Source organism: Scardinius erythrophthalmus, assembly GCF_964197995.2.
Source record: "Scardinius erythrophthalmus genome assembly, chromosome: 21".
Lineage (NCBI taxonomy): Eukaryota > Metazoa > Chordata > Actinopteri > Cypriniformes > Leuciscidae > Scardinius > Scardinius erythrophthalmus.
Window position 1 is genome coordinate 12,149,633 of NC_138241.1, and position 23,725 is coordinate 12,173,357.

At 37.1% G+C, this 23,725-nt stretch overlaps 2 protein-coding genes across 5 annotated transcripts; one reads left to right on the top strand and one right to left on the bottom strand.

The window, feature by feature from the left end:
• Positions 1-2,214: 2,214 nt before the first annotated feature.
• mcfd2 (multiple coagulation factor deficiency 2, ER cargo receptor complex subunit) lies at positions 2,215-8,580 on the top strand. Of its 4 annotated transcripts, none has more exons than XM_081351870.1 (5): positions 2,846-2,950; positions 3,423-3,599; positions 3,896-4,000; positions 5,441-5,600; positions 6,855-8,580. In XM_081351870.1, the coding sequence occupies exons 4-5, from the start codon at positions 5,448-5,450 to the stop codon at positions 6,984-6,986; spliced, it is 285 nt and encodes a 94-aa protein (XP_081207996.1). In that variant the 5' UTR covers positions 2,846-2,950; positions 3,423-3,599; positions 3,896-4,000; positions 5,441-5,447; the 3' UTR covers positions 6,987-8,580. The 4 variants fall into 4 exon arrangements, with proteins under 4 accessions (XP_081207994.1, XP_081207996.1, XP_081207997.1 ...); XM_081351871.1 differs by lacking the exon at positions 2,846-2,950 and adding an exon at positions 2,953-3,044; XM_081351868.1 differs by lacking the exon at positions 3,896-4,000 and having other exon boundaries at positions 2,215-2,950.
• Positions 8,581-8,983: 403 nt separating this feature from the next.
• On the bottom strand, positions 8,984-19,356 carry prop1 (PROP paired-like homeobox 1; the record flags this gene model as incomplete). The annotated part of the gene is made up of 3 exons (XM_081351872.1): positions 8,984-9,364; positions 17,922-18,148; positions 19,287-19,356. The coding sequence occupies 3 exons, from the start codon at positions 19,354-19,356 to the stop codon at positions 8,984-8,986; spliced, it is 678 nt and encodes a 225-aa protein (XP_081207998.1).
• Positions 19,357-23,725: the final 4,369 nt, after the last annotated feature.

Genomic DNA, 23,725 nt, shown 5'->3' on the forward strand with positions numbered 1-23,725 from the left:
ATCTTACAGTCATAACAATTGGAACGATATGACGGTGAGTAAATGATGAAAGAATATTCATTTGGGGGTGAATTATCCCTTTAAGGTGGTAGGACCAACTTGTAGCTGATTAGTGGATAAGAACCATCTTGTACAATGTTCTAAATCACAGTTACCATGATAAAATGTAATACAGACTTAAAAAGAAAGAAGACACATTAAAGTAACATTTTCTGACAGTGTAATAATAGCCTTTGTGCATATTAAGACAGCAAACACCATTTAATGGGCTGCAACATCATGTGGGCCAACAGGGATGTGTTAAGAGTCTGCTAAGACCATAAACGTAGTTTAACAGTTCATCTTTCTGAAGCAAAGCCTTGTCCTTGACAGCTATGTCCTATTTCCCTGAAATCCCTTCACTGCTAGATCTATTTAACCGATTAAATCTCGTTAACTGTTTGCAGGGCTTGTTGTAATTGAATTAGGCCTATCAGATCAAGAGAGGGAGCTGCTTCCATATAGTCTGGAATGAGACAATGGCTGTGACCAAAATCGCATAGCCTACTCTCTTGAGTAGGTACTTATTTTGAAAAGGTATATAGCCTACTTCACGGCCACTTAAAAGTGTGTGTAGTGTGAATGTAATCCAGACATACTACACTGTTAGAAAAATCTGTAGAAATTACAGTATTACTGGCAGCTACTTGCCAGTAACTTACTGTAGATTTAAATTGATGTTATTTACTGGCAACAATTTGTTCAAAATTAAATGAACATTAAACATTAACAAGTCTTTATCTTTACAGAATAAAACTAAAATAACATCCTCATGCAAAGCATTCTGGGAACCAAAATCTGAAGGAAAAAAAAACAGAAAAAGGTTGATGAAGATTTCTGGTTCCCAGAATGTTTTGCATTATATTGTTATTTTATAATTTTATTCTTTAAAGACAAAGACTTGTTAATGTTTAATGTTCATTTAACTTTGAAAAAACTGTTGCCAGTAAATAACATAAATTCAAATCTACAGTAAGTTACTGGCAAACAGCTGCAAAACTACAGCAAACTTTTTACAGTGTACATTCACCATGCTGTCATTATCATGTGATACCAGTGTCAGTTGTATCTGCCATTTACAAATCCTCTCACATGGTCTCATGGGATAGTAAAGTGTCAATAAAATACACATTTCAGAATCTCGCCAGAAGTAGTAGGCTAGGTCATCCGGTTACTTTTGCCTACTTTTTTTATAAGTACAGTGATTTCGGACATACTCTACTTGTCACATATTGTTTTTCGTCTACTATACAGTAGGGAAGTATGTGATTTTGGATGCAGCCCAAGTCATAAGTCTGTTTAGATGAAAATACTTACTAATTTGATGCAAAGCACCTGCCACAGAATGCAAATGCAAATGAAATGAGACACCTGTCCTGAAAGCTACTGAGACAGTGGCGCCATCTAGCGGGCGATTTAAAATAACCTGTGCTTGACAGTTTTGATTGAGCATTTAATAAACATCTACAATCTGCTAGATTCGAGGTTATCTATGCTGCTGGTGTTCTCCTGAACGTCGACAAAATTAACCATTAGCAGATATATCAACAACTTTTAATCTAAAGTATTTATCTTCGGGGAAAATATATTAGAAATGTCCGACATCAGCCAAAACTCTAGCGTGTAAAATGATTGGCAGACGAAGAGTGTTTCTGAATGGCTACTAAGGGCGATCCTCTCTCTACGCTACTCTGACCTTTTCACGTTTTTTTTTTTAAAAAAGAGCCTGAAGAAACATCTGTGATCAGTGATATCTAGGCTATATATGATTAAGCGATATATTGTGGGGGTAGTAGACAGACAATAATGTAGTATTCCGAAAAACACATTTAAAGTCAGTAATTTGGTAGTTCATAAAATAAAGCATCGTGCAGCTATCAAAATTGCATGGCTTTTAAAAATTCAATAAAAACTAAGAATAAAGTAACCATTCATCGACTGCCAATAATATATCCATTAAAATCTACATAGAGAAGAGGCTAGTCTAAGTTGCTAGGAAACATCAGGCATGTCTACGTTACTATTCTAAAAGTCACATTTCTACGACACCAATAATGTAATAAACCGAACCTCCAGCTGTCGGAAAATAGATTTGGCCCTCTCATTTTCTTTGTAGAGGTTTGCCATGCAGCTGACCGTGGTGATTGATTAACTAGGCACAAAATCATCATCCCTGAGAGTTATAGGTGCGCTCATTCATTCCTCCGCTTTGCTGCTGCGTGTGGATTAACTGTCCAGTGCGCGCGTGGCCTTATTATGACGTTTCACTCAAATCCAATCAGCGTGCAGCTGTCGTGTCTTGGAAAAAAAAAAGAAGAAAAAAATGTGTTTAAAACAAATTCTAATTTATTATTCCTGATATTTGTTTTAAATGAGAATGCAATGATGTAAACAAAGACTCGTCAAATTATTAAATTAAATTAAATTAAATTCTCCATCAGCATTTACCTACTGAGCCACTTGAAATTGAGATATTTTCTTATTCTTTGAAATTTTGCTTTGTAGTTTGTAAAAAAGAAAATTCAGATTTTTTAGTTTTTTTGTGACTATTCTGAATTAGCTTTTGGCTAAATATTTTATACATAAATATAAGAGCAAATCGAAAATACCTTTTATTACCAAGGTAAAATTTGGTGTATATTTTTATATGGTTTTATATAGTTTTTATTCCATCCTACATCCTACATCCTATCGTATTGTATTTTTTTACCGTGTCCACATAAAATAAAAAATAAAAGCTACCGTGTCCAATCAAAGTTTAGCTGTCGTGTCCATGGGGTGAAAGGCAACTACGGCAAGCAAAAGCAGTCAGAAAGAACGGTGTTGAGTAAACATCAGCAGGACTTCAGTTACTCCACTGTGCCTGAATAAATAGGACGAATATTTACCCGTCAACTGTGATTCATAGCAGGTGAGTAAATTTGCATGTGTGTGTTGTTATATTGCTGTAAGGTGTATTAAGAGAGACGCAGAAAAGCGTTCAGATGACTGGGCAACGTAACTCTGTATGCAACTGTTGTTTGAGTGTCTAGACTGCTTTTCCTGTAATGTTTCAATATTCATATCTATCTTTTTTTTACGTTTCCGCATAGATTCTATTCCGTATTCTGCTAGTAATGATGTAATTACTTTCCTCCACCATCTGTTTAGATTGCTCATTTTTCAAGTTCATCCATATGTCAGCCACATGAGCCCATTTCTCAGATTTATACTGCTTTTTTATTATAGATATTCTGTGTAATCTTATCATAACGACTCTTGAAATGTGTGGTCAAATAATTGGTCCTCATTGGTCAAATACTTGTCAGTAAGGGCTGCTCCAGCTGCAGTATGAATGCTGTCATTCTTTTCTCGCATGAACTCTTATTACCTTGTGATTTCAGTGTAATGAGATTGAAAGAGAGGTCTGGGCAGCTCAGATTATGGAGCTGGTTCCTGCTCTGCTCCAGCTGTACTCTGTCTATATGGGCACACGGAGGACAGCATGGAGAACAAGCTGCTTCAAATCAAGAGCCTCCGCCAATCATCCGGCTGGACAGGAACATGGTTCAGGATAAAGAGTGAGTAGGTTTTTTTTTTACTTTAAAACTGCTTTTAGAGCCTATACATGTATCCAAATTTAGTGAAACTGTTCTAGTGATATGTAGTTTTATAGCGTTTGTTGATTTTGATTGGATTCTCTCTGCCAAATGACCTCTGCACCAGAGCAGTCTGTCCTGATCTCTGATTTCAGCGAATAATATGTCAGAATAACAAAGGTCATACTTAATCCATCCACAAAAATCATCTTAATATTATTTTTCTTTATTATTTAATAGTAACTAATAAATGATTATTGTTATTTTGTAAATTCTAGTTGCATGTTCTGTATTAGAGAGAGAGAGAGAAAGAGAAAATAAAAGATGATGCAGTTCCGAATACAGTTGAACCCAGAGTAATGTCGCACTGACAACACACAGGAGTGAGTAACAGTGTTTTTACCATGTGTCACTATTGCTTTGTCTGAAACAGATCGTTTGATATTCACTTTACTTTCACTTCACTGAAAATAATGACAAGTTTGACAAACAATGATACATTTATTAATTCATAATTAATTTACACCAAACAGAAACACCATAAGTTATCCTTTGTCAACTATAATTGCTGTGGTACCTCAACTCTATTTTCCACAACCAAGATTTACAAAGCATATGTAATATGCATAAATGCTTCAACTATGTTACGAGATAAACATCTTTTTGTATTGTCTTTGTTTAAACACTTACGTAAAGTAATAACTGCCATATAAAACATAAGGAATAAATATAAATAAAGATGATTAATCACCATGCTGGACTATCCTTGGTTTTTGAGGTGTTGGTTCGTTGTCTTCTGATTTGGGATCAGACTCTGGCTCAAACATGTATGGTTGAAATTGAATTTCACCGGTTGCCATTTCAACATCGGAAGTTTTCAAAACAATTCCACACGCGTAATGGCGGGACGTTGAAAATTATTTTAATATACAAAACTCATAGCAGTGGCTGTTTACTTCCAAGTGTTGAATGTGACATGCCGATCAAAATGAAGTGTTGGAAAGAGGGTCAAAAACAGGATAGAAAATGGCTTATTACTTTTAAATTAAGATGGGTTTTTTTATGTAAAAATCATGCTGACATTGTAAGTGGACCTCAGAGAACATTATAAAATTTTACGAAATTGCACTTCATTACACCTTTTTAAAAAGCAATTTAAATTATTTTAAATTGTAATAATATTTCACAATGTAACTGTTTTTATTGTATTTTTATTTATCAGATAAATGCAGCCTTGGTGAGCATTAGAAATAAAGAAATAAAGTAATATGGTGGTAAAATAGAAATAGGCCCTTAGACTTTGTGGCCCTACTTGGGTATATAACAGTATGTAAAGGATGTCAGTAGATTTATCAATAGAATGAAAGTTTACCCTATCTACTTTTCTTAATGCATCATATAGATCGTATTGTGAATAATTCATCCGTGCTTATGTTATATTCTTAAAAATAATTTTTTACCTTTTCATAGCTGGACCGTCCGTTAAATGACAGGCTTTTCTCTAGTGACAGCAGAACTTCTCCAATCATTTAGTCAAGTCAAACCCGCCACTTTTGAGTGTAACAGCCACATCTCAAAATCCAAGCAACAACTAATGCACAGAACCAAGTTTTTTCTTTATTTTTCGATAATCAATTTCACTCGGATATACAACACAATACGAAAGAAAATATGTGTTGCAACTTCAGTTTTATGGTGACTTTGATCAACCAAAGGTTACAGTTATCGACTGATGCTGATCATCTTAAATTGGCCAAATACCAATCCACCTCTGGCTAATATTATTCCACCTGTAATCTAACCTTTCTTCTGTTCTGTTGTAGCCACATCATGGAGCATTTAGAAGGGGTGATTGAAAAGCCGGAGTCGGACATGACACCTCAAGAGCTGCAGCTTCACTATTTCAAGATGCACGACTATGATGGCAACAATCTGCTGGATGGACTTGAGCTTGCCACTGCCATTACTCATGTGCATAGAGAGGTGTGTGCTCTAATTTTGAGCTTGACTTTATGCTGTGTACGCTACCGGTTCAAAGTTTGGACACAACTTAGAGCTGCACGACTAATCGTTTAAAGATTGCGATCTCGATTCAAACACCCACACAATCTTATTCCTTAATGACAACGATTTGGTTATAAATCATACTGGAACATTCAAATCTGCGTTGGCGCTGTCACTGACCCAGTGAGAGAAATTGTGATGTATAGGTATAAAACAGCTTCACAAACAGCCTTTTCAACTACTGTACATAGTATCGTTATTTCTGACAATAATTCAGATTATCACAGAAGTACTGGGATAAACGTTTATAGTTCAGTCTACAGTGATCAAAATAGAGCAGATCCCTTTTTGAAAGTAGCTTGACGCTTCAAATAACTATTGTATCGACTAGGCTACGTGCGACAAGTGCCTATTAAAAAATGTATTTGTCATTGAATCATTGATTCAAGAGATTAGTTCAAAAATGCCGATTCATCAGTAATGAAACAAGTGAAGTATTTCTGAGTGAGTCGTTGAATCATTAGCACTATTCGGACGGGATTAGTTTTACAAGGCTAGATGGAGTAATGTATTTTTACCACAGGACGTCTGTAATAATATTGGCCAATTCGCACGGGATAAGATATCTCAGTAAAACCAGCAAGAGTGGGAGGAGTAACTTGCCATGTGTGTATTACGTTGCTTCCTGATATCATGTGTGCAAGCACATAAAAACTATATTTTTTGGGATTGTGTTAGTAATAGGCCCTTACTTAACTCTTTTAGGGGAAAAAATCACCCAGCTCTATTGAGTCATTGAATCATTCATTCAAACTATTTTTTTACAAATAATTCATTCTAATTCATTAAACATATTTTTAAATAGACTGTAGCTATTAATATTTTGTCAGCACCTCTAGTAAATTGTGTTCATTTATGTAGTCGTCTGTTTAGAATCATGGAAGAATCGTGATCAATTTGAAACTAACAAAAAAAAATTCAATTTATCCAGAATTGTGCAGCTCTAAACCTACTTTTTCATTTTTAATTTTTTTTTTAATTATTATTATTATTATTAATTTATAATGACTCATATAAATGTTTTTTTTTTTCATTTTTATGGGATTTAGTTTTAATTGAATTTTATAATCTTTCCCTAAGTACAATTGTATCAGCCTCTCCCTCTATCGTTTGTCATGTTTTATTCATTCCATTCAATTATAATTAGTATCGTCACTTGGCTTTGGTTTCCAGGAAAGAGGAGATGATAGCCAGCCAATGAAGGAAGAGGACCTCATCAATCTCATTGATGACGTCCTCCGAGACGATGACAAAAACAACGATGGCTACATTGACTATGCAGAGTTTGCGAGGTCTCTGGAGTAAAAGACGACGGGAACAACCGTGGCCTTACTGTGAATGCAGATTACCTCTGATGTACAAATCTCCAGCACATTCCTTAATGCGTGTCTGCGATTTCACAGGCACAGTATATTCATGCTTTAGTATAACCAGTATAAAATATGTCGTACAATGAAATCGTGAGGGGCATGTAGTGACATGAGATGTTTTGTATTTATGCCATCTGTGTAACATTAATTCATTGTTGCACTCACATCTGCATCTCTTATCAGAATGGGCCCTTGATGTATAAACTGCCAAATTTATTAGCTGTAAACGAGCATAAATTGTTATTATTGAATAAATGCTTTGCAGTGACACTCTCCTGCAAAGCTGATGGTTAAATGAAGCTAAAGTGGGATGTTATCGCTGCTCTGCTGAAGAATGAAACATGCACTCTTTCTGCCTTAAAGGGATTATCACTGTTACTGTCATTATAAAAAATACCCTTTCAAAACGATGTGAAAGAACAGAACTTTCACATGTTGAGCACAGAACATCTAACTATGTAGATTTGGGTTTACATAGATTTACATTGAAATGTGTAAAATGCTTGTTCGGACCTGGATGAATCCAACTGTAGAGCTAATGCTACTTTGTTTGGATTTAACGGCTACCATCTATTTGATGAAGTTGTCCATTTCTAGAACAGAAATAGAACTTGTGTCCACTAAAACATCAGGGTGAACTGATTTTCAGCTTGCTATAGAGTCTGAATTCACACAAAATGCCATATGGGTCAATGACATGATGCTGTTTTTGTTAGACAATTAAAATGCAATTCATCCATATACTAGTGACTTTAATGCACTTCTTCCATAATGAACAATAATTTTGATATTTTTTTGAGGCATAAATAAAAAAAAAAAAGCTTGGGTGATGCAATTACCACAATATAATGAAGAAGAAAGCCTTATTATTAAAATAATGAAATTATTGAGAAGAAACCTTTAAGTATTTTGGTATTATTCCCTAGAAAAACATATTTCTTACAAAACTGTTTATTATTATTTGGCAAAAAAAATATTCTGCCAAATCAGTTGTTTGGTTTTTGGCAACCAAAATGCAGATTTTTTTTTTCTTTTTTTTTCTTCTTGAAATTACAGTAGGATAAACGTTTGTAACCAGCAAAAAAAGAGCACATTTCTAAGACCTTGGCACGTATGTTTTCAACAAAATATTTCAAAGATTGTCATTGACCCATGTCTGTTTATTTTACATACTGTACATAAAATGGCAAGAAGAACAGCATTTGACATAAACCATGTGTAATTTATTTCTACCAAATCTGTAAATCGTTATTGATGAATTGACTGAATAGAAATGTCATTTAAAAGCTCATAGGGTCTGTTGTACATTTCATATGAGATAAGAATGACATGTTCATAATGATCCTTATTTAAAGTCTACAGTGTAAACTGAACCTAGTTTAATTGTCACAGTTTAGTACTGATAAAGGAAATCAATATAAATGTAGTTATTTTTGTCTAGGGAGAAATAGCAATAATTGAGAGAAAATATGTTACGTGTGATTGCAAAAATAATAAAGACAGAAAATGTCGACCTTGCTTTGTCATTGAAAAAAAAAAAACTTTATTTGTTCTGTAGCTTCTTATACAAAAGGAAAGATAATAGAGTGGTAACACTTTATTTTGATGGTCCCTTTTGAACATTCTGTTGACTATGAGTAACTTTGCAACTACATGTCAGCTAACTCTCATTAGAATATTAGTTGTCTGTCTGCTTTATATCTGCTAACTCTTTATTGTGATGCTCCTCCAACAGACATTCTCCTGACTATAAGTAACTTTGCAACTACATGTCAACCTATTCTAACCCTAACCCTACCAGTCTACTAACACTCTATTGAGAGATAGTAGCAATGTAGGTGCAGCGGACCACCATTCATGTGTTGAAGGGACCATCAAAATAAGTGAAACCAAAAGAGTTTACGCCTACTCAATAACCCAGCAGCACTTCCTCTAGTTCCAGTGACTAGTGGTTTCCAGTGTTGACACAGAGGCCAGTGAGAGCACTGAAGTAGCGGATGGTCCGATGTTGCGCAGCTGATTGTACCAGTCGTCTGGCTGTCTGCTGGCTTGTGATGGAGCAGTTTCGGAGGGGCAGGAGAAATGACTGCTGGAGGACGGATGGGGTGGGAAGCCTCCAGGGGGCAGCACTGAAGGGAATCGGGGAATGTGTGGCAGGGAATGGGGGCACTGGTACTGCCGCCCCATGGCAGAGGAAGACACACACATACTGCTAAAGAGAGAACCTCGCCCTGGCATTATGCCCACCGGCAGCACTTTCTGGGTGATACGATCCTGCTTCCGCTGCTTGGCACGACGGTTCTGGAACCATACCTGCAGCAGGGAGCGAAAAGCAGGCAGGTTTAGCTCAGAGTCAGATAGAGTAATCAGACCAGGGAGTCGAGGTTTGGCTGGGTAACACGGCAAATTAGCTGAAGATGCTGTAACTACACCATGTTGCCATTCGAAAGATAATTTTCTTTAGCAGCATTTAAATCACTAACAAGTCATTATATTAAAATTATGGAAGCTTGTTTCAGCCACAGAATAAAACATTTTAAAAGATAATTGCACCTTTTTATCTCACAGTTGGGGGTTTCCAACTCGCAATTCTGACTTGCGAGATATAAAGTCAGAATTGCGAGATATAAAGTCAGAATTGCGAGATATAAAGTCAGTATTACGAGATATAAAGTCAGTATTGCGAGATATAGTCAGTATTGCGAGATATAAAGTCAGAATTGCGAGATATAAAGTCAGTAGTACGAGATATAAAGTCAGTATTGCGAGATATAGTCAGTATTGCGAGATATAAAGTCAGAATTGCGAGATATAAAGTCAGTATTGCGAGATATAGTCAGTATTGCGAGATATAAAGTCAGAATTGCGAGATATAAAGTCAGAATTGCGAGATATAAAGTCAGAATTGCGAGATATAAAGTCAGTATTGCGAGATATAAAGTCAGTATTGCGAGATTTAAAGTCAGTATTGCGAGATATAAAGTCAGAATTGCGAGATATAAAGTCAGTATTGCGAGATATAAAGTCAGTATTGCGAGATATAAAGTCAGAATTGCGAGATATAAAGTCAGAATTGCGAGATATAAAGTCAGTATTGCGAGATATAAAGTCAGTATTGCGAGATATAAAGTCAGAATTGCGTGATACAAAGTTGCAATTGCGTGCTATAAAGTCAGAATTGTGAGATATAAACTCACAATTCTGACTTTTTTGCTCGCAATTACGAGTTTATATCTTGCAGTTTTGACTTTATATTTGCATTTGCGACTTTATATCACGCAAACCTGAGATAAAAAGTCGCAATTTCTTTTTTCTTTTTTATTCTGTGTCGGACACAAGCTTCCATATATAATAGATATGGCCAAGAACTGCATCAATACAATAATCCAGACATATTTCCTAACCAGGTGTGATGCAATAAGTTTACAGCGATAAGTGATTTGTCTGTCCACAGTGTGTGCAACATGGCACAATTAACAGGGGCCGGATTTATATCTAAGAATAAAAATCTCTGTAACGGCTATTTTCTTCTAATTTTCTAACAAAGTCGACATGAAATGGAAAGTTGCAATCGTCTGTTCTTCCCTATTGTGCCGTATATTAGAATGGCTTCTCAAACAAGAAAAAATGTGGGGTTGTACCTGATTTTGTCTATTTGGGAATGGAGATTGGATTGTTGGATAGTGGTTTGCTATTGCTATGATCTCATGTGAGTGACAGGTTGTCTAGCCCTCACGCCAGTAAACACGTTATTAGACAAGAGTAGAGATGTCGTTGAAAGTGGAAGGGGAAGTTATTGTGTTTAAAGATTTTGATCCAAAAAGTTTTAATCCAAAAAAATAACGACTACCCAATTTAACACAATTATGCAATTTTATAATTAACAGGAACTGAAACAGATGTAGGGTAAATAATCTAACGATCAGGAACACAGGCAAATAGAAACAGAGCAAACAAAACCAAAACAGAATATTATACAATTACATAATATTACAAGGGCACTTGAATAAAGTAAACAAATAAAAACATGGTCACGGATAAATCAGTTATAACAAATACTGCAATATTTCATAAAAAATAATTGTCTAGATTTAATTTCAAGGTGACTTAGTTAAGAATATTGTGTATTCCAAAATTATCACTTAAGAATGTTAATTTGTCTTAAGATTGTTCTAAAGACAAACCTTTAGAATAATTTGAATTCCTGAAAAGAATGTTCTTTAAAAAAATATCATTGTAAATAACCTCTTAAAGTTTGGATAACCTCCAAAAAATAATATGTTTAATGCATTTTTTAGATTGTTTAAATAATGAAACATTACAACACAATATATATTGCAAGGGATTTGCACAAGTACTCTGAAATTACACCAATGATTGATAATGTAAACAATGATCCGTTATTATTATGAGTGAAGTGACTTGTTGCTTAATTTGGAATTTAGTAACAACTCTACAAAATCAACTTAAATAGGGTTTGTGTTTCTTACATTATAATTATGACATCATTTTCAGATGATTTCAGCACAATTTAACTATTTAAAACACTGTGTATTAAAAATGTGATATTGAATAAAACCAACTCCAAAGTCATTTTCTTCTTTAGAGAGAAATAAGATGTTCTTAAGAAAATATTTTTGGAGTTGGTCCAAAATTTTCTCAAGAGCCTTAATCGCTTTATATGATGAACATATTTAATTCACTATTCATATAAGCATTTATTCACATATAAACATTGATCAGCGAGCATAAACAGAAGCTCAACCGAACCTGCTTAACCTCATTGGTTCTTGTGGAAGCTCAAACGTGCTGTGTAACACGAGAATGAACTTCATTGGTTCTTGCTGAAGCTCAAACGTGCTGTGTAACATGAGAATGGACTTCATTGGTTCTTGCTGAAGCTCAAACCTGCTGTGTAACATGAGAATGGACTTCATTGGTTCTTGCGGAAACTCAAACGTGCTGCGTAACACAAGAATGAACTTCATTGGTTCTTGCTGAAGCTCAAACGTGCTGCGTAACATGAGAATGGACTTCATTGGTTCTTGCGGAAACTCAAACGTGCTGCGTAACACAAGAATGAACTTCATTGGTTCTTGCTGAAGCTCAAACGTGCTGCGTAACACGAGAATGAACTTCATTGGTTCTTGCTGAAGCTCAAACGTGCTGCGTAAAACGAGAATGAACTTCATTGGTTCTTGCGGAAACTCAAACGTGCTGCGTAACACAAGAATGAACTTCATTGGTTCTTGCTGAAGCTCAAACGTGCTGCGTAACACGAGAATGAACTTCATTGGTTCTTGCTGAAGCTCAAACGTGCTGCGTAACACGAGAATGAACTTCATTGGTTCTTGCTGAAGCTCAAACGTGCTGTGTATCACGAGAATGAACTTCATTGGTTCTTGCTGAAGCTCAAACGTGCTGCGTAACACGAGAATGAACTTCATTGGTTCTTGCTGAAGCTCAAACGTGCTGTGTAACATGAGAATGGACTTCATTGGTTCTTGCTGAAGCTCAAACGTGCTGCGTAACACGAGAATGAACTTCATTGGTTCTTGCTGAAGCTCAAACGTGCTGTGTAACACGAGAATGAACTTCATTGGTTCTTGCTGAAGCTCAAACGTGCTGTGTAACACGAGAATGAACTTCATTGGTTCTTGCTGAAGCTCAAACGTGCTGCGTAACACATGAGAATGAACCTCATTGGTTCTTGCGGAAGATCAAACCTGCTGCGTAACATGAGAATGAACTTCATTGGTTCTTGCGGAAGCTCAAACCTGCTGCGTAACATGAGAATGAACCTCATTGGTTCTTGCGGAAGCTCAAACATACTGTGTAACACGAGAATGAACTTCATTGGTTCTTGCTGAAGCTCAAACGTGCTGTGTAACATGAGAATGAACTTCATTGGTTCTTGCTGAAGCTCAAACATGCTGTGTAACATGAGAATGAACTTCATTGGTTCTTGTGGAAGCTCAAACGTGCTGTGTAACACGAGAATGAACTTCATTGGTTCTTGCTGAAGCTCAAACGTGCTGTGTAACACGAGAATGAACTTCATTGGTTCTTGCTGAAGCTCAAACCTGCTGTGTAACACGAGAATGAACTTCATTGGTTCTTGCTGAAGCTCAAACGTGCTGCGTAACACGAGAATGAACTTCATTGGTTCTTGCGGAAGCTCAAACGTGCTGCGTAACACATGAGAATGAACCTCATTGGTTCTTGCTGAAGCTCAAACGTGCTGCGTAACATGAGAATGAACTTCAATGGTTCTTGCTGAAGCTCAAACCTGCTGCGTAACATGAGAATGAACTTCATTGGTTCTTGCGGAAGCTCAAACCTGCTGCGTAACACATGAGAATGAACCTCATTGGTTCTTGCGGAAGCTCAAACATACTGTGTAACACGAGAATGAACTTCATTGGTTCTTGCTGAAGCTCAAACGTGCTGTGTAACATGAGAATGAACTTCATTGGTTCTTGCTAAAGCTCAAACATGCTGTGTAACACGAGAATGAACTTCATTGGTTCTTGCGGAAGCTCAAACGTGCTGCGTAACACATGAGAATGAACTTCATTGTTCTTGCTGAAGCTCAAACGTGCTGTGTAACATGAGAATGAACTTCATTGGTTCTTGCTGAAGCTCAAACCTGCTGCGTAACATGAGAATGAACTTCATTGGTTCTTGCGGAAGCTCAAACCTGCTGCGTAACACATGAGAATGAACCTCATTGGTTCTTGCGGAAGCTCAAACATACTGTGTAACACGAGAATGAACTTCATTGGTTCTTGCTGAAGCTCAAACGTGCTGTGTAACATGAGAATGAACTTCATTGGTTCTTGCTAAAGCTCAAACATGCTGTGTAACATGAGAATGAACTTCATTGGTTCTTGTGGAAGCTCAAACGTGCTGTGTAACACGAGAATGAACTTCATTGTTCTTGCTGAAGCTCAAACGTGCTGTGTAACACGAGAATGAACTTCATTGGTTCTTGCTGAAGCTCAAACCTGCTGCGTAACATGAGAATGAACTTCATTGGTTCTTGCGGAAGCTCAAACCTGCTGCGTAACACATGAGAATGAACCTCATTGGTTCTTGTGGAAGCTCAAACATACTGTGTAACACGAGAATGAACTTCATTGGTTCTTGCTGAAGCTCAAACGTGCTGTGTAACATGAGAATGAACTTCATTGGTTCTTGCTGAAGCTCAAACATGCTGTGTAACATGAGAATGAACTTCATTGGTTCTTGTGGAAGCTCAAACGTGCTGTGTAACACGAGAATGAACTTCATTGGTTCTTGCGGAAGCTCAAACGTGCTGTGTAACACGAGAATGAACTTCATTGGTTCTTGCTGAAGCTCAAACCTGCTGTGTAACACGAGAATGAACTTCATTGGTTCTTGCTGAAGCTCAAACATGCTGTGTAACATGAGAATGAACTTCATTGGTTCTTGTGGAAGCTCAAACGTGCTGCGTAACACGAAAATTAACTTCATTGGTTCTTGCTGAAGCTCAAACATGCTGTGTAACACGAGAATGAACTTCATTGGTTCTTGCTGAAGCTCAAACATGCTGTGTAACACGAGAATGAACTTCATTGGTTCTTGCTGAAGCTCAAACGTGCTGTGTAACATGAGAATGAACTTAACTGGTTCTTGCTGAAGCTCAAACGTGCTGTGTAACACGAGAATGAACTTCATTGGTTCTTGCTGAAGCTCAAACCTGCTGTGTAACACGAGAATGAACTTCATTGGTTCTTGCTGAAGCTCAAACGTGCTGTGTAACATGAGAATGAACTTAACTGGTTCTTGCTGAAGCTCAAACATGCTGTGTAACACGAGAATGAACTTCATTGGTTCTTGCTGAAGCTCAAACATGCTGTGTAACATGAGAATGAACTTAACTGGTTCTTGTGGAAGCTCAAACGTGCTGCGTAACACGAGAATGAACTTCATTGGTTCTTGCTGAAGCTCAAACGTGCTGTGTAACACGAGAATGAACTTCATTGGTTCTTGCTGAAGCTCAAACGTGCTGCGTAACATGAGAATGAACTTCATTGGTTCTTGCTGAAGCTCAAACGTGCTGTGTAAGACGAGAATGAACTTCATTGGTTCTTGCTGAAGCTCAAACGTGCTGCGTATCACGAGAATGAACTTCATTGGTTCTTGCGGAAACTCAAACGTGATGCGTAACATGAGAATGAACTTCATTGGTTCTTGCTGAAGCTCAAACGTGCTGCGTAACACGAGAATGAACTTCATTGGTTCTTGCTGAAGCTCAAACGTGCTGTGTAACACGAGAATGAACTTCATTGGTTCTTGCTGAAGCTCAAACGTGCTGCGTATCACGAGAATGAACTTCATTGGTTCTTGCGGAAACTCAAACGTGCTGCGTAACATGAGAATGAACCTCATTGGTTCTTGCTGAAGCTCAAACGTGCTGCGTATCACGAGAATGAACTTCATTGGTTCTTGCGGAAACTCAAACGTGCTGCGTATCACGAGAATGAACTTCATTGGTTCTTGCTGAAGCTCAAACGTGCTGCGTATCACGAGAATGAACTTCATTGGTTCTTGCTGAAGCTCAAACATGCTGTGTAACACGAGAATGAACTTCATTGGTTCTTGCTGAAGCTCAAACATGCTGTGTAACACGAGAATGAACTTCATTGGTTCTTGCTGAAGCTCAAACGTGCTGTGTAACATGAGAATGAACTTAACTGGTTCTTGTGGAAGCTCAAACGTGCTGTGTAACACGAGAATGAACTTCATTGGTTCTTGCTGAAGCTCAAACCTGCTGTGTAACACGAGAATGAACTTCATTGGTTCTTGCTGAAGCTCAAACGTGCTGTGTAACATGAGAATGAACTTAACTGGTTCTTGCTGAAGCTCAAACATGCTGTGTAACACGAGAATGAACTTCATTGGTTCTTGCTGAAGCTCAAACATGCTGTGTAACATGAGAATGAACTTAACTGGTTCTTGTGGAAGCTCAAACGTGCTGCGTAACACGAGAATGAACTTCATTGGTTCTTGCTGAAGCTCAAACCTGCTGTGTAACACGAGAATGAACTTCATTGGTTCTTGCTGAAGCTCAAACGTGCTGTGTAACACGAGAATGAACTTCATTGGTTCTTGCTGAAGCTCAAACGTGCTGCGTATCACGAGAATGAACTTCATTGGTTCTTGCGGAAACTCAAACGTGCTGCGTAACATGAGAATGAACTTCATTGGTTCTTGCTGAAGCTCAAACGTGCTGCGTATCACGAGAATGAACTTCATTGGTTCTTGCGGAAACTCAAACGTGCTGCGTAACATGAGAATGAACCTCATTGGTTCTTGCGGAAGCTCAAACATACTGTGTAACACGAGAATGAACTTCATTGGTTCTTGCTGAAGCTCAAACGTGCTGCGTATCACGAGAATGAACTTCATTGGTTCTTGCGGAAACTCAAACGTGCTGCGTAACATGAGAATGAACCTCATTGGTTCTTGCGGAAGCTCAAACATACTGTGTAACACGAGAATGAACTTCATTGGTTCTTGCTGAAGCTCAAACGTGCTGCGTAACACGAGAATGAACTTCATTGGTTCTTGCTGAAGCTCAAACGTGCTGCGTAACACGAGAATGAACTTCATTGGTTCTTGCTGAAGCTCAAACGTGCTGCGTAACACGAGAATGAACTTCATTGGTTCTTGCGGAAACTCAAACGTGCTGCGTAACATGAGAATGAACCTCATTGGTTCTTGCTGAAGCTCAAACGTGCTGCGTAACACGAGAATGAGCTTCATTGGTTCTTGCGGAAACTCAAACGTGCTGCGTAACATGAGAATGAACCTCATTGGTTCTTGCGGAAACTCAAACGTGCTGCGTAACACGAGAATGAACTTCATTGGTTCTTGCTGAAGCTCAAACGTGCTGCGTAACACGAGAATTAACTTCATTGGTTCTTGCGGAAACTCAAACGTGCTGCGTAACATGAGAATGAACCTCATTGGTTCTTGCGGAAGCTCAAACGTGCTGCGTAACACGAGAATGAACTTCATTGGTTCTTGCTGAAGCTCAAACCTGCTGCGTAACACGAGAATGAACTTCATTGGTTCTTGCTGAAGCTCAAACGTGCTGTGTAACACGAGAATGAACTTCATTGGTTCTTGCTGAAGCTCAAACGTGCTGCGTAACATGAGAATGAACTTCATTGGTTCTTGCTGAAGCTCAAACGTGCTGTGTAACACGAGAATGAACTTCATTGGTTCTTGCTGAAGCTCAAACGTGCTGCGTAACACGAGAATGAATGATGTCAATCGAACATACTTGAGCTTGTTTACCACAACTGATGTGTGAGTTGATGAATATGTGAATAAATGTCTAAATTCAATCTGTTCATAAAGTGATCCTAAGAGAATATTCGGACTAAACCGCTCAATTCATATGGATTCGTTTTACGATCTCTTTATGAGCTTTTTGAAGCATCAAAATGGTAGTTTTGTGGACTGTCAATGGAGGGACAGAAAACTCTCAGATTTCATAAAAAAATCTTCATTTGTGTTCCGAAGATGAATGAAAGTCTTACGGGTTTGGAACGACATGAGGGTGAGTGAGTAATGACAGATTTTTTTTGGGGGGGGGGCGAACTATGTCTTGAAGAAGATTTCCGTGAATCTGGCTCCAGAATTTTAAACAAATGTGACGAGCATTATGAAGCAGTTGAAAAAGAAACCAAACTGTCACACAGTGCTATCACAGATAGTTTTCTATCCACATATGTTGCTGTGTCACTGTAAATCACTATTGAACATCACTAGGAACATTTATTTCAGTTACATGTAACTATATCTGTTCAGTTATCATAGCAAATAGGTCAGTTACCTGTATGCGAGCCTCGTTGAGTTTGGTAGCTCTCGCGAGCTCCTCTCTAAAATAGATATCAGGATAGTGGTTCTGTCTGAAAGCTAACTCCAGCTGTTCCAGCTGCTCACTGCTGAAGGTAGTTCGGTGTCTCCTGCGGGACGGTGAAGGGTACGGTCTTGCTCGTCCTCCCCCACCCCTGGTGCTCTCAGATGTCTCAGAATCTTCTCTTGGGTGATTTTGAACATCTGCATCCAATAAAGTGAAATTCAAGGAGGTGAATTCATTATGAGAAGACTTCTTTGTCACTCCTAAAGATTTCTAAGATTTTAAAGACTTTGTAACTTCCAAAAAGAAAGAATCTTGACTCAGGTCTCTCTCTCTGGTTACAAGCAATTTCCTATTGACAGTGAGAGTTCATCAACCACTGACACATCTGAGATGTCGGATTTGCTGGTACTCTTCTCTCAAATGATGTTCACCGAGGACGGAGGATTTAAGAGCTTTAATGCTTCTAAACAAACGTCCAGGAACTCAAAAGACAGAAGGCTTTGCCACCTAAACTCAATATCGTGAGAGAGTGGCATGCCAGAACCCTGAGGATTACGCTCAGCTTAAGCAAACAATGGCCAAAAAGTGACTAATTTGTCAAATTGTGGGACTCTTGGTTTTCAGGGGCTATTCACTTTAGTGTGGAGGGTTGGAATTGGTATAATGTTTGAGCGTCATACTGTACCAAATGGGTTATGAAAATGCAGCTCCAAAAAAGTGACTGAAACATGGGATCTCGAGTCTGAGACGACAAAAATACTTCTATTTCACCTTTTTCTAATTTAATATTTTCAATGCAGCTTGTATTTTCAGCATTAACATTAATTGAGAACATTTTATTATATAAAAAAAAAACAATGCATCTGAATTTCAATTGTTCAAATGACTCCCGCTGTTTTCTTTGATGACAATTTGACAAAAATAGATTAGGAAATTCATGTTAGGTTTTATTAAACGTACAGCCACCTTGGGAGTGAAAATAAAATAAAATAAAAACCTCAAGACTAAACAAAATATAGCAATGCTGGCTTACATATTAATGTAAATTATTGTTTTAATTTTTATATTATCCTTACACTCAAAAAAAAAACCCCTTTGAACACTTGCTTTTCTATTTTCTCTTTTACTTTTATATGTGCTCTAGCTCTATACTCTAGTTTACTCTTGAAAGTTGCTATTGCAGTATGATAAATTGCTTCTAAATAAATTCTTTATTTGTAAGTTGCATTAGATAAAAGCATCTGCTAAAAGACTAAATTGTAAATATTTTTCATTTCATCGATCATGTATAATGCTAGATTATTTCTGTAGGCCTAGTAAATGTAATATTCTTACCTGCACTTGAGCTAACCGTGACCTCAGAGTAATTTTCAGAGAACTGTTGCTGAGGTTTGTCTGTGTCCATTTCAAACTCTCTCTGGGCTGCAGGCAGGATTGAGGTTTGACCCCCGTCCTAACCGAGCCATGCTTTTTCACTGCAATCTAATGTGACATCACAGAGCAGTCACACCTATCACCTAGCCATACATGATGAACCCACAGTAACCTGTTACTGTCAGTGTCAATTGTAAAATAAAACTAATTAATGTAGTACTGTTAACATAATAATGACGCATGTGTGGGTAAAAATGTTCCTAAATCTGGCTCGTATAGGTGCAGTGACATTTTGGATAATAATATGACTTGGAATTCTGAGATGAAATTGTAATGGACTATTTTAACCACCAGAGGGAGAGTAAACAAAAGAAAAAGATGCAAGAGGAAAAGAAAAACAAGCTAACCAGTGTTTCATTTATACAATAAATATTCAATAACATTTGGGATCTGGGAGCATGGCATAATTAGATTACTTAATGTAAAAATGTTTTGAGCATTATGTTATGCTATCACCTTGTATAGCCAGAATTTTATTTTATTTTTATTCAAAATAAAAGTTTTGTCTACTTTGTTTGTAGCTTATTCTAATTAAGCCCATCCCACTTAAACAGGAAGTGTCTTTTCATTTTGTTAGGGAGCGGGTTTAACTAAAATAGTTATTATTCCGATATCCAAATTTGCATATTAGAGTATGATGTAAGCCATGTTGGCATTGCCATGTGACCTACTTTACAACAACAGCCAAACCACTGATATGAATATGACAACTTCTTTATTTTGGCATAATTTCTATCAAAATATCAAGAAAAACGTAGCGAGAAAATGTATTTTACATGCTTTGACAAATTGGCGGTTGATTTGAACAAAACAAATTATTTGATTTGAACAGAAACTTTTTTTTTTTAAGAAGGCTAAGCATGATCAACTCCTAAACCTTAAAGTCAACGGGTTGCAAATTGTCCACCATAGTTATGAATTACGATGAGAGTGTGTGGCAAAATACTATTTTTTCTTTTTTTTATCAAACAATCTGTTTATTTGTTGAAGAACTGAATTGGTTCTGCAAGACCAGACTGAAGAACACTGACAGACAGGATAAAAGTCACTCAGGCCTTCTAGTCAGAGACATGGCAAGTATGAACGTCATCTTTGCCAAGGTCGGTGACTTAGTGTTCCTGAGGGAGTTCACAGTCAACCAGACCCAGATTGCCAGGATCTGCCAGTTCTTTTCTGCAGTCGAAAAATGGTTTATTCAAGAAGAAAGGAAAGTGAGTTGGGTTCACATGTTATTCACTCACCTCAACAAAAGAACCTCAGAGTAGCTTTTGCTCTGAGGTAACTGGACCTGGAGAATCACAGGGACTAGCCAAACTCTGCAGACCCCCACAACGCTGTGACCAGCCTGCTCCCGTCCCCAAGGATTTGGAATTTCCAAGAGTCTGACTTAAACTAGACCTAGTACAGAACTGGGAGGAGGTTCTGCCTGTGAGGCCCACAGTTTAACCACAACCATAAACTCACATGCACAGACTTGCACTCATACACAAATATACATGCGCATGCAAAATTTTATTGATGCTCAGAGAAGACGTTCTCTCCTCCCAAGTTGCTGGGACTGAACTAAGAGTGACCTGCCTGGCCATCCCTCAGCCCCGATGGAAGGAATGTAACCCAACACTCTCTGCCCTGGTCTACTTGGTGGCTTGCATGTCTGTGTGCGCGTGTGTGTGTGTGTGTGTGTGTGTGTGTGTGTGTGTGTGTGTGTGTGTGTGTGTGTGTGTGTGTGTGTGTGTGTGTGTGTGTGTGTGTGTGTGTGTGTGTGTGTGTATGCGTGTGATGGAGACAGGTTCACAATTTTTCCATTTACTAAGGAAACAACTACAATTCAAAGGGGCATAAGTGTTGGTCTAATATGTTGTTTTATTCCACCCACAATCGATGCCTATTGTTGGAGCCATACGTACAATCTTATTTAATTTGTAGAAAATGTGTTCATTTAAATACCATTTTGTTATAAAATTGTTAATGTTGTTTATTTTTCTGAGTATGCCACCCCTGACAGGAGGGGGGCGCTGGTGCAAGAGCATGCAGTCTTCTTTCGACTGTGCACATGGAGCCAAGATGGCATGGTGTAACAATCTTGCAAGCTACATATAAATTGTTTGTGTTACGTTGCAATTCATTTTTATTTTGATTTAATGAATTTAAGTCATTGTTTGAATCATCAATGGGCCTCTGGATCTATTTATGCTAATTTGCATGTCAGGATATAATTGCATCAACATCTCCCACAGTGGACAAGGAACTAGGGACAAAATTGGAAACACTGAGGCTAAATCTGAAATCGCCCCCTAAACCCTCATTCACTATTCCCTGCATTATTCCACTAATACAGTTCACTTGAAGAAGTGAATGAAAAGGAGTGAGGAAATTCGGACAGCCCTTGAGCGTACATCGGGTATACACTCGTTTTTGCAGTGCAATGTGGGATTGAAAAAAAAAGTGCACTCAATAACACTATGCTTTCAAAATCCACTATGATTTCAGACACCACTACAAATGGCTGTCCCCTCATATAAGGCCCTATTTGAGGGTATGGGGGGATTTCGGATTCAGCCTGATACTAGTTTTTACTACTAAACCTATAATAGGCTACCTGAAGAAAGCTACCCTTACAAAAACTTACGTTTATTTTTAAGTATACTTAGTTTATGGAGTATAGTTTACTAAGTATACTTAGTTTATGTAGAATAGTTTACTAAGTATACCTAGTTTATGCCTAAGTATATCAATGAACTAGTTGTGTACTTGTAAGTGTACTTTTTCAATACTACATACTTGGGAATAAATTGGCCCACTTTCATCAAAGTTATGCATGAATTTTGAACAATGCCCGTTCTTGTCTTAGGACAGCTTTGATGAACTTTTTTGATCCACTTCAAATGTTGACTACTGTAGCTTACAGCTACAATTTTCATTTGTTCTGCAACTATACTACAAGTTCACATATAAGTATCCTGATGGTTTACTAGTAAAATACTTTGTGGCACATTTTTTAGTTTCTGAAAGTACACTTTGAAGTATACACTCTGTAAAATACTAGTTTAGTAGTTTTATTCTGCAAGTATACTTGTACAGTTTATTATTTATACATTATTTTGGCAGTATACTACTATGTTCCTATTCAGGTATTATTTTTATACTTGAAATATACCTTTAACTGTACTTTAAGTAAATTTAAAGTAAATTCCTATGTACACTACCAGTGAACTACACAACAATTCACATACTCTTTATTTATTTATTTATAAATAATAAATAATTATTTATTTCTTTATAAAATCCACATTTTCAGTTCAAACAATGTAAGTTTATAAGACAGTATGTAAAACTAGAAAAAAAAAAAAAAAAAAAACCTGAATAGGCTCAATCAAAAGAGTAAACACAACTACAAGCCAAGTATACTTAGAAAAGGCTTTTAAGTATCTCGATCAAAAGATTGTGTACAAGTATAGGCCAAATATACTTAGCCTTTTCTGTCAGTAGTCAAGTATACTTGTGTATACTCATTTTTTAAGTATATTTCTGAGAAGTACAAAAAGTAGACTAAAAGTATACTTATTTTTAGTTTAAGGTTTAAGTACAGTAATAGCACACTTGAATAAACTTTTTGTAAGGGTATTCATGATGTATCATATAATTAAAATACTATATACTATGTATATATAAATTAAAATACATTTCAAAGTAATTAATCATTGCTACAAAAACATCTACTAATATCAATATATATATATATATATATATATATATATGTTGCTTGTAAAAATATTCTTTCAGAATACACAGCCACATTTTGAATGTTTGTCAACAGAAAATGGGTGCTTTTTTTGCCCCCAGATGGTGTTGTTATAGCCCTCTACCAGAGGCAAACGGACCCATGCTGCCAGCCAAACTTTACCCCTCGGTTGCCCCTCATACTATCTGCCATGTTGAGACTACACGACCAGCTGACTTTATCTCGGTAACCCTCCATTATTGGACACTTTCAGTTAGGGAATAAATTACTTAAGGGAGACAAATGTGCCTGTGAGAATATTGTATTTCTACAATGGTATTTGAAAACTAATACTGGCCAGCAAAAAATAAACAAAAAAAAAATGACTTGTTAGTGCAATGGAAACTGAATGTTCTTAACTGATTACAGTTGTTTTTGTGGTTTGTGAAAATGTCATTTTCGTGCAGTCTCACACACATGGTCTTTATTGAAAGACGTCAGTGCTCTAACATCAGACGGATATCTTTGAACCGTACTGGACAGATTAGTGTCTTGCCAATATGTATCTCTTTGGTGACTTTCCCATTTGTTTGTGTATGAGAACACGAAATCATGTGCA